The following is a 12,287-nucleotide window of genomic DNA, read 5'->3' on the forward strand; positions in this document are numbered from 1 at the left end:
GCTTCTGTCCTGGAGCAGACTACACTTTACCATCGTGCTCTCATTCTTTTGTGCAATAAAAATAAGAGTACTGTCCATATCCACACTGGAGACTGCTCCACTAGTTTCCTCCTCCAACACAGGAACTGATATCAACTGATCGACGTGAGTGTGCAAGAACCAATCAGGGAGATCAATAGGCAAGCAGAGTAACACTTCCAAGGAATTAGAGTACTGGGAACTGGATCTCTACAAGAACTAGTTCTTGATTCCCATCCTTAGGTGCGGTATGTGTGAGTAAAAGAGCATCGCACACTGAATCATATGCTACAACATATAACTGAAATTCCTCAAATATTGGTTTCCATTTTATAATCTCAATGGTGCAATCATGAGGTCATACCATACAAACAAGGCTTCCAACATTTATTGGATTTCATTTATTTAATACATTTGTTGTAGCTGTCACATGGTGAGACGTCATCCCAAGTTTCTGACAATGAAAATTTCTTGCAGGCCATCTTTAGTTGTAGGATCATTACAAAAGCCATGGCTCTAAAACAGTGGTCTTATGTTACACAGTGAGAGTGGTTCAAAGATATCACGAGGATTAGCTAGAGCTGGGCGATATGAGATTTTTTCATATCACGATATGTTTTTTTCCATTTCAGGCGATAACGATATCTATCACGATATAAGCCAAATAACTATATTTGTAAGATTTAAATGTGCCGTTGCTCACAAGTAAAATGTGAAATAATCAGCAGCTTGTTTTTATTTAAATATTTATTTCCCATAATAAATTCAACAGGGTAGATGTACTTAAGGAACATGAGACTTTTTCAGATAAATAAAGGCAAATATTGCAAACTACACAAAAGGCAGCCGCTAAAGCGTTTAAGTTTCAAAATAGAACAAACGAAACAGACTAAATTGTCAATTCCACTTAGAAACAAAATATTAATTCTAAAAATAAATCTTAGTTTGTTTTACAGAAGAACAGACAAAACTGACTAACTTTTGTCAATATCAAATAAACTGAGAACTAAAAGGAAATTCTCAATCTCTCCTTGTTGTATAGCTGAGCTTTTCAAACAGTTTTAACAGTTACTTTAGTCTGACAAAAGCCGAATGACGAATTAGCGCTTCCAGTCAGAGACTGAGGCTACGTCCACACGTACACGGGTATTTTTGAAAACGGAGATTTTCCGTTTTCGTTTTAAAAAATAATCCCGTCCACACATAAAGGCAGAAATGAAGGAAAACGCTGCTATGAACATGCCAAAGCAGCAGGTGGCGCTAGATTCCTAACCGTGCAGAAATATTGGCCAATCAGAAGTCTAGAAGCCTCGGTGGGAAAAAGTAAACAAAGCTGGGGCATAGAAGCAGAACCGAGTCGTATGTGTGGAGGGACAGTAACTGTGTGTATATGTAAGCATTTAAACACTGCAGAGAGTAGAATTAACAGTAACAGTATTGTAGAAATTCATTTCACCGAAACAATAACGTGGCGCACAGTGTGACGCATGCACCAGTTTATTGTATTTGTCAGACTTGAAATAGCCGAAATACCTTCAAACTACGGAACTTCTATGGCTCTTCCGTTCGACAATCTCTCCGGCATTGGAACCATCATCTGTTTTCTCTTCGGTCACGCTCAGTTGATTTTTCTAGTCGGCACACTCATTTCCTCCATTACGCGCTGGCTCCATTACCCGCTGGCTGCTTCCCAAACAAACACACGTGCGGCTTGGCACTTGTGCTGTACGTAACAAGTCACGCGGCGTGACGCTGCGGCTGTGATTGGTTCGGCTCTGCGCTACTTAATTTGGATTGGCTGACCTTTTTTTTTTTTTTTTTTTTTTTTTTTTTAAGAGGACAAGAGCGGCGAGGTCTATCGCGATAGCTTAATTTCTCTATCGAGTAAAAGTTATATCGTGATACATATCGTTATCGTTCTATCGCCCAGCTCTAGGATTAGGTTACGTGGCCATGGTTTTGCCTGGGACAAAAAAAATTAATTAAATAAATAAATATAATAATATAGTATATAGTCTGATTTATTCTGCTACCTAGTAAGAACCATCAATATTCTCAGAGACTCATCACTTTTTCAAGTGCTACAAGTCCAACAAATCATGGATAAGCAGACTAAGAAACAGCTTTTACCCTGCAGCCAGCATCACTCTTAAGTCTGGATAATCATATGAAATAGCTTATCCTTATGTGTAAAATAAAAAATGGAGAGCTGTAAATTTCCTCCAGAAAAAAAGACTTTACATCTTTCTATAAGACGAATCACTAAAATGTCCGCGTTTAACCCCAGATACTATACAGTCTGCTAAACTAACAGACCCAATCAAAAGAGTTATAATGTGGTTATCTGAAAATCTGTTATCATATAGTGGTTCAATTAAAAGAGAAGCACAATACGGGACATTTATTTTAACTATGACAGCTCTTATCAATTTGCAATCCTTGCCATATGTTATTGTTCCAAGAACTTGGCCTATAAAAGACTATTAAAATGGAGAGAACAGGTTCATTAAAGCCTTCAGATAAGATTGCCAGAAAGCAGCACACAAAAGTACAAACAGTCATGAGACCAAAGTGTGACAACTCAACAGCTCACACATTCATGCCCTCTGGGGCAAAGCTCTGAAAGACTGCACTGCATGGGGCGGATATAGGGGTAGCATCAGGCTAGCCTCCTGAGTGCTGCACCCAGAAAGCTGTATTACCTAGTTCACTAAAGCATGTGATAGCTTTCCTTCTCAACATCTGATGCAGATAGCTATGAAAACCCCTGAAAACTACGGTTCAAGCAGAAACAAGAGTAGGGACAGTGCCAAGGTAATGGTGTATTAAAAGCCAATAAATAAATAAAGAGCATGCTGTACAAGTAAAAACAGAACTATCTTGCAGTTCTTTCGGGGAACTCTGGAGCACCCACAAGTCAGAAATGGGCCACAAGCTGTACAAGTGACACGAGTGAAAGCAGTCAGCTGGATACTACAGAGAAACACTCCATTCACAAAAATTCACAAGTTGTGACTGCTACTATTTTTGAGTTTGAAAACCCTGCACAGTGCTGTGCCAGTGGAAAAAACGTTATCTGCCATCTTCAAATGTGCTTTCGTGTGTGTGTGTGGTGAAAATGTAGTGTGAGATAAACTCAAAAGTCAGTCAGCAGACTCAAACACACATGCAGTAACACAAATACAGCTCGAGTCTGTTGCAGACCATAACAAAGTGACGCAAAACCATTTTCTACCAGCTCTAAGCCAAAACTGAAGCTAAAGTTAAACCACCTAACTTTACGTAACAGTCTGCTACTAGCAATAACAAAACTCTATCAGAGATTGAGCTCACGTCTATAATGAAATGGCATTTGTTTCAAACTAACAGTTACAATTGCACTGTTTAGAGTAGCAGCACAGCAGAATTCATCATCTAGAGGTAAGCTGGAGCGTGTGACCTGCTCAGGCCAACACTGAGGAAAGTAAAGGGTAAAAGACACACTACAGGCTACTATAATCTCAAGCTGCTTTTGCACAAAGCTCTAAAATATCAGTAGAATCAGGACAAGACATTGCCTTAAGTTGTGCTTTCTAACATGGAGGAGAAATGTTTCACTTTAGCTTTGGTCCTACATTTGAAAATAGTGGTCATCTTCTTAAACCAGACTAACTAGTAGTGAATTCACCAGACTATTTCCTGCAATACTGGACATCAAGCAGTCTATACGAAAAAAACTTACAAGTTAAAGACAGCTGCAGTGTAGATATAAAAAAAACTATTATTAATAAAAGTAGATAAATAAAAGTAGATGTAACATGGATGTTTATAAATCGTGGATGACATTTTTAACCATTTCAATGACTCCTAAACTAAACCATTCTCAAACAGGTAAGATCCAAGGACATAGCATATCTGTGTTGATATAGTCAATGTTCCCTTCTGAGTACCAACAAAACTATGGACAAGGCTAATTCACAGCTGTTTCTGCTTCACTTCTTCTCTTTACATCCACCCCGAACCGTCATTCTGTTTCACAGGAAAAGTACGAGAAGTACCATCAAGTTCTTGGAAAAAAGGGAGGTCGTGGTTTTACAGACAGGAAAAAATACAACTTGCAAACACATGTTTGGGCAAGTCTTAAGGGAGCATTCCAGACAGCACGTTCAGTGAAAACTCTTGGTTTTGTTGATGACAAAACGCAGAAAACTATGTTTTTTCATTCCAAAAAGAGGTAAAACACTCAGCCTGCTTGCTGGAAGGTCTTCTTTATCAAATCAGCAGCTGTCGGACATGATGAGTGCAAAGCCAAATTAATTTGCATTACATTATATCACTGCTCTCAGAGTACAGCAAAGTCATTGTGCCAAATCACCTACCTGCAGATTTAAACTCACTGTTTTGAGTATAATTTAAACTAACAACTATGACTACATGAAGTTTACTATAAGTACCCAAATCGTGTAGTCATAATAATCAAAGCTGAGTATGGAAAGCTGAATACGAAAACATATGGTATAATTTTTAGCCATTACATTAGACCAGTTTTGACATGACAACAGTTTTTCTTTGTTTGTTTTTCATATATATTTATTTATTTTTTTTCCTTGGATCAAAGACAGGAACAAAAGAAAAGTATATGAATATCAGCCAGGTTGCTATTTTAACGCAACTGTACTAATACTGGCTGAGAATAATTTATTGACAATTGATTACTCCATGATTAGGACCTCTGGGTGGGGTTTTATTCCTAGTCAAATACATATAATTTAAATAGTAAGACTGTCAACGAGTTCTCTGAGGGGATGGCAAGACCATTAAGGCAGCTCTTGTGTATATAGACAGGTGGAGATTCTGTCAATATACCAGGGGCCTGAAACAGAAGAAAGTTTAACATTTCAAGGTTCAAGGTTCTTTATTTGTCACATGCATAGTTATACAAGTATAACACACAGTGAAATGTAGTCTGACACGCTCCTCGACATGTGCAAAAATTTGGGGGGGGGGGTGGGGGGGGGGGGTGTAGAGGAAGAACATATATATATATATATATATATATATACATACATATACACATACATACATACATACATACAGTATATACACTGGGTGAATGTGCAGTAGTAGCAGCTAGCAGGTGAATTCTGTACATTAATATGAATAGACATCTGACTATTTTACAGGATAGACAATATAAACTAGAGCTGGGCGATAGAACGATAACGATATGTATCGCGATATAACTTTTACTCGATAGAGAAATTAAGCTATCGCGATAGACCTCGCCGCTCTTGTCCTCTTAAAATAAAAAAAAATAAAAAAAATAAAAGTTTAGCCAATCCAAGCTAAGTAGCGCAGCGCCGAACCAATCACAGCCGCAGCGTCACGTCGCGTGACTTGTTACGTACAGCACAAGTGCCAAGCCGCACGTGTGTTTGTTTGGGAAGCAGCCAGCGGGTAATGGAGCCAGCGCGTAATGGAGGAAATGAGTGTGCCGACTAGAAAAATCAACCGAGCGTGACCGAAGAGAAAACAGATGATGGTTTCAATGCCGGAGAGATTGTCGAACGGAAGAGCCATAGGAGTTCCGTTGTGTGAAGGTATTTCGGCTATTTCAAGTCTGACAAAAAACAGAGTAGCGTGCACTGTAAATTGTGCCGAAAGCAAGTCTGGAAATACAATAAACTGGTGCATGCGTCACACTGTGCGCCACGTTATTGTTTCGGTGAAAAGAATTTCTACAATACTGTTAATTCTACTCTCTGCAGTGTTTAAATGCTTACATATACACACAGTTACTGTCACTCCACACATACAACTCGGTTCTTCTTCTATGCCCCAGCTTTGTTTACTTTTTCCCACCGAGGCTTCTAGACTTCTGATTGGCCAACATTTCGGTACGGTTAGGAATCTAGCGCCACCTGCTGCTTTGGCATGTTCATAGCAGCGTTTTCCTTCATTTCTGCCTTTATGTGTGGACGGGATTATTTTTTAAAACGAAAACGGAAAATCTCCGTTTTCAAAAATACCCGTGCACGTGTGGACGTAGCCTCAGTCTCTGACTGGAAGCGCTAATTCGTCATTCGGCTTTTGTCAGACTAAAGTAACTGTTAAAACTGTTTGAAAAGCTAAGCTATACAACAAGGAGAGATTGAGAATTTCCTTTTAGTTCTCAGTTTATTTGATATTGACAAAAGTTAGTCAGTTTTGTCTGTTCTTCTGTAACACAAACTAAGATTTATTTTTACAATTAATATTTTGTTTCTAAGTGGAATTGACAATTTAGTCTGTTTTGTTTGTTCTATTTTGAAACTTAAACGCTTTAGCGGCTGCCTTTTGTGTAGTTTGCAATATTTGCCTTTATTTATCTGAAAAAGTCTCATGTTCCTTAAGTACATCTACCCTGTTGAACTTATTATAGGAAATAAATATTTAAATCAAAACAAGCTGCTGATTATTTCACATTTTACTTGTGAGCAACGGCACATTTAAATCTTACAAATATAGTTATTTGGCTTATATCGTGATAGATATCGTTATCGCCTGAAATGAAAAAAACATATCGTGATATGAAAAAATCTCATATCGCCCAGCTCTAATATAAACATATTTAAAGTTAAAGGAATTGAAATGTACATTGTGCCTTGGTTTAGAGTGTCTGGAAGAGAGTCCTGTCTCAGTCAATTATAGATGATGTGAGCGGGCGGGTGTGTGTGTTTAGGGCACGGATGGCTTGGGGATAGAAGCTCCTCTTGAGTCTCTCTGTCCTTGCCCGGAAGATGCGGAACCTTCTACCAGATTGCAGAAGTTGGAACAGTTTGTTGCCTGGATGGGACGGGTCCTTCAGTATCTGCGCTGCTCTAGTCCGGCATCTCCTGGTGTAGGTGTCCTGAAGCGGGGGGAGAGCAATCCTGCAGCAGCGTTCTGCTGTACGGATCACTCTCTGGAGAGCTTTTTGGTCCTTCACACAGCTGTTCCCAAACCACGATGTCATGTTCTGTGTGAGGATGCTCTCCACAGCGCCTGTATAGAAAATCCTGAGGATCTTTGGAGAGACCCTGAACTTCCTCAGTTGTCGTAGGTGATACAGGCGCTGCCTAGCCTTTTTGGTCTGGACCTGAATGTGGGCAGCCCATGTCAGGTCTGAGGTGATGTGAACACCAAGATACTTGAAGGACTGCACCCTCTCCACTGGAGCTCCATTGATGATAATGGGCTTGTAGTCTCTGTGCTGACCCCTTCTTTCCAAAACAGAATTTTCGATATCTGACATCACTAATGATAAACATCTGTATCATGTTAGGTAGTCATACAAAGGTGTATTATTTTAATACGTCAATGCGCAATAAGATGAAAATCACAAACATGGATGGGCAATTCATTTTCCCAAGAAACCACAAGAGAATTCGGGACTGTTCTGGAGGGTCGGACCAATAATACTGAGCAGAATTGACTTCAGCTTAACAATATTATCTCTTTGTAAACTTACACAGTACAACAGTTCCAGTTTCTGATGTGGCCCGTTGGAAAATATAATTGCCCATCCCTGGTGTAGATTATTTTTCTCCTTACAAAACGAAGAAACTATGATTGGATACAAATATGAGGAACTTAAAAAAAAATTTAATAAAAGGTAAAAGCAAGACCAAAACCAGGAATGAAAATTTTCAATGCTGCTGACGGTGTGACAGTATAATTTAACAGGCTTATTATTAATACTGCAGTCCAATCATTAAATACGTAATATAAAAAATACAGAATTGTAATTAACATGTTAACGGTATTTTAGGGTGTGTAGGACCGACAATTTTATAGCGTTTTTCTGGCAAACAGAAGACAATGTTTTCCTTTTATCATTAGCATTTTAACAATAAAGATGTTTTAAGTTCGGTAAATTAAACTGGACTTTAAGAAAATGCTGGTTAAATATATTTTAATCACAGTCCTGGTGATTTTTCTTTGGTGGAAGGCCAAAACCCTCAAACGGAGTATTAGAGTCTCTACAATAAAATATTTAAAAAATATTTCATTTGCATTTTGAAAATAAAGCAGAAAATCTGAGAGTAAAAACTGAAAAACTGCAAAGCTGAAAAACAACCAACACATACTTTACTTCGTGATGATCACCAGAAAGAGTCACCTTACCCAAAAACTGCTTATGTCCTTCTACGTCTGCTCCTAAGAGGGCATATTAACATACTGTGAGTGTGTGTGTGTGTCTGTCTACTCTGACAGCTTCAGTTGCAAAGACGAAAGGGTTTAAGCAGATCATCAGACGCCCTCCTTAGGAGATCGTTACAGTTCCCATTACCTCAAAAAAACCAACAGGATCATCATAAAAGATGAATCCCAACAGTGGACATTTTCTGTTTGAGCGTAGGCTAGCAGATGATCCAGGACATAAAAACAATAAACACATTTTTTAAGAGAATCAATCTGGCAATCAATGCTCATAGAATATAAAAGTAAAATATCTTGTATATTGTTGTAGATTATTTAAGTCTTTTTTTTCTTTGATGTCTGAATTAAGATAACATACAATTTCCCTGTACAGGTGAAATGACAATAAAATATTTTTTATGTGACCCTAATACTTTCTGGAGGGCCCTTGTAGGTTTTAAACGCACGAAAAACATTACGAGTATATTCAGAGAAATACGCAAACAGATATAAGTCCAGCGGACGTTACCAAGGACATCATTCTCCTCTACGGTTGCCATGGTGAATCCTAGAATCGACACTCCATTGATGACGACTTTTTAATAGTCGTCGCGCACGCGCTCGGCTCGAACCCAGTTGTTTAAACCAATTCCATGTTATTTTTCCTCCCCGTCTCTCTGACTCTCTCCAGGAATAAAACCACAACAATGACTGCAACAGGCCTGAAACGTTCAGGTCCAGCCCAACATGAGCAGAAATACAGGCGTTTCACCAAAACCTGAGCTAATAAAATGAGCATTTCAACACCACTTTACTTTTCCTGACGCTGGCACGTCTGCGCAGACTTGGCAGCCACTCAGGGTTGCATTGACTTGTTGGTGGTAATGACAGCGTGTCTTGTCTGACATCTGAGACAGCTAAAGGAAACGTCTTAAACAAGTGCTAGCTGATATTATCAGGTCTAAATGATTGTGAGGTGAAGAAAAGCTCAAAGACAGCGTTGCTCATATCGGCCAGCTACCACTGCTGCTGCTGCTCCACTAGCTTGTTAGCTTAGTATAGCGCTAGCTCGCTAGCTATTTAGCCTCCTAACGTTACGCCCGTGTGTGATTTGGAGTTTTCTTTGCTAGACGATGTGTCACTGTGCGCTCTTCGCACACTACCTTCACGTTACAATGTGTCAACTCAACAGCCATGCAGCGATTAAAGAGGAAAAAACGGCAAAGCGTCACCGCGACCCCAGCTGGATACCTGACCAGGCAGGAGACAGCATGCATTGGGGGAACCTGCCACTCAAACCTCGATCAGTCACGATGATCCTCCGCGTCAATTTAACCAGAACATAAAACCCAGGGGTGGCAGCTGACCACCCGGAGAGCTTCACATACCATTCTCTTCACCGTTGAGACTCAGGAAGAGCTCTGTCGTGGCTTTTATCCATCTATCAGCGGTACTCTCAGTTAGCCTTGGAAGGAAAGCCCGGTAGACGTTGGAGAGATCCGCTTCGGGTGCAGCTCCAACGGAAGGTTGCCTTTTCATAATTGTGCGACTCCAGACTGACGCTGCATGACGAGCCGGCTGACTCAGCCAGCTCATTGTCACGTGGCGGAGGCGGAGCCAGCAGCCACATGTGCGCTTTGTTTTATTTCCTCTGTTTTTACGAAGACGCCACAAGGTGACGACGTACGCTAAAGCGATTAAATTCCGTTTTATTCATATAGTGCAAACCCGTATTAACAACTGTCGCGAGACGTTTTAAGATAAAGACCCTACAACCCCATCATCCAGCAATCCCACTTAAGCAAGCTCTTGGTAATGTTGGGGCGGAAGAGCTCCCTTTCCACAGGAAGAACTAGTGATGCGCGAATCATGAACGAATTGTTCAATACTCGAGAATCACTTTACTGACTCATGAATCATGATTCACAAGCCCAACTGACTCATCCCTGTTGCTGTTAGCAGCAATATATCTAGCTTATAATTAAAATTGTGGAGAAAAACACAACATCCAGTATCTTAACAAAAAAATTTCTGCTCTGAACTGGAAGAAAAAACCCTGAGTAGAAGCTCACATCAAAACAATAGCTCCTTGGTTCACAGTAGCATCGCTCTGCTAACAATGCTAACAGCACATTTGAGCTACTCACCCCCTCCCTTCCTGTGCTGAATCATACATTTCACACATCTCACACATTTTTTGCACTCTCTGGTCAACTGACTCAGTGAATCAAATGACTCAAAAATCCAATTCACTTTGGTGAGTGACTCATTAAAACTCGATTCAGTAAAAAGAATCAAATTTACCATCACTAGGAAGAACCGGGTCCAGGGCAGGGGTGGATCTAGAAGGGTGGCATGGGGTGGCATGTACCATCCTAAAATCATCTCTTGCCACCACAAGTGCTACTCTAGTTTTGCATATGACAGTGTTGTTTATTAAAATAAGATAGCATAAGCACTTTGAGCATAGTTACAGTTAAAAGTGATTATAAATTCTAAAACTGAATATATTGATAATTTCCTCTTACTTTTGCTGTTTTGCTTCCACCACAATAAAATCACAGTTCCTGCACAGCTCTCTCTAAGTGTACTTTAAGAACAGTTTCTCATCTAAAAATCAAAATTTTCTGCATTATTTGCTTTCTTATTACCCACCTGTCTACCGTTGTGTACAGTGTTTTTTTAATGACCTCCGACAAGAAAGCGCCATTTCTGCTGTTCAATGCAGAAGAAATGTAAACTTTTTAAAATGATGGCACATTGCAAAACACTTAGCTGTGTCTCTAATCAAACCTGTGTAACTTTGCTCTGCTTCACTTTAGCAGCATCAGGTAATGTTCATATGTTGATGCATGGTTTTCTTTTGTTTTTGTTCTACTGCAGAATATTTTTAAGGATATCTGCTATAAAAAGCCAGGCCAGAAAAATCTCGTTAATGTTTTTCTGTTTTATCCTCAGGTACTTTGACATGGTACTTTGGCATCTGCTGTGATGCTTACACCTCTGATGAAGTCTCACAAGTGTCAGTACTGATAAATGATCAGAATTATAATATTTCTGACTGTCTGAGACAAAATTTCCCCAATTCAAATTGAATCAAAATCGTGGATCGAATCGAATCAGGACCTTGTGAATTGGAATCAAATCGATCGTAGAAATCAGTGACAATACCCAGCCCTATTTCACACAGGTGGTTGGTTGGTGCACTCTGGAAATGGAATAAAGGTGAGTGTTATTAACCTTTTGGGGTCCACGGACACACAGCACCTCCAAATCACATAACTGATTTAAGATGACTTTAAGCTCCAATAAGCTGCAGCCACGCTGAGTCTCTATTTCAGCCTGTGTTGAAAGTTCAGACTTCAAAGTATACACCGGTTTTTAAATTTTAATGACAGACCACTAAATCCAGAGTTAAGATAAAAAAAAATATATAAGCATTTTTTTCTAAATACTATTGTCTCATTTTGTGTGTTTTTGTTTTTAAAGCATTTTCTAAGGACAGCACAAAAACACTAAAGAAAAAAAATAGCCACCTCTTTCCTACTGGTGGAAAAATGTAGCATGTCGACCAATTCTTTTTTAAAAAGTCAACGCGTGGGATTTGGTTGTTTAGGAATAGGGGAAGGTTTTAGGAGTGATGGCAGAGAGACAGAACGAGCAAGTGAAAGAGAGAGACAGAGAGATATCGATAGCGAGTTTTGAGATGTGAGAGATTTGTGAGGTTTAGTGTGGAGTGTGTAGTTAGTCTGTTATGTAGTCGTTGTTTTGTTTTGTGTGTCAGTGAGGGCACTAATGACTGTGACAAACCACTAACCTACTGATCGGAAGGTTAGTGGTTCAATCCCTGGCTCCTCCAGTCTGTATGTCAAGTATCCTTGGGCAAGATACTAACCCCAAGTTGCTCTCTGATGCAACATCGGAGTGTGAATGTGTATGAATGTAGTTAGGAAGCACGCAGAAGTCTAGAAGAAAGTGCATGTGTGACTGGGTGAATGTGGAATGTTTTACTTACTTTGAGTACTCCAGGAGAGTAGAAAAGCGCTATATAAGAATCAGTCCATTTACAAAGGCAGATTGCAATGCAAATGCTGTCTCCAGGTGGAAAAGAGGTGTGATACACCTCCTGT

General features: G+C 39.6%; 1 protein-coding gene across 1 annotated transcript in view; it reads right to left on the bottom strand.

Moving 5' to 3' along the window:
- The window catches only part of trpm7 (transient receptor potential cation channel, subfamily M, member 7), a 73,479-nt gene extending 63,550 nt beyond the window's left edge, over positions 1–9,929 (bottom strand). Inside the window, exon 1 of the mRNA XM_004539603.3 lies at positions 9,546–9,929. Within this exon, the coding sequence (XP_004539660.2) occupies positions 9,546–9,548 (3 nt within the window). The 5' untranslated portion in view covers positions 9,549–9,929. The remainder of the gene's footprint in view (positions 1–9,545) is intronic.
- Between the last annotated feature and the right edge of the window lie 2,358 nt (positions 9,930–12,287).

The sequence above is a fragment of the Maylandia zebra genome, linkage group LG1 (assembly GCF_041146795.1).
Source record: "Maylandia zebra isolate NMK-2024a linkage group LG1, Mzebra_GT3a, whole genome shotgun sequence".
Taxonomy (NCBI): domain Eukaryota; kingdom Metazoa; phylum Chordata; class Actinopteri; order Cichliformes; family Cichlidae; genus Maylandia; species Maylandia zebra.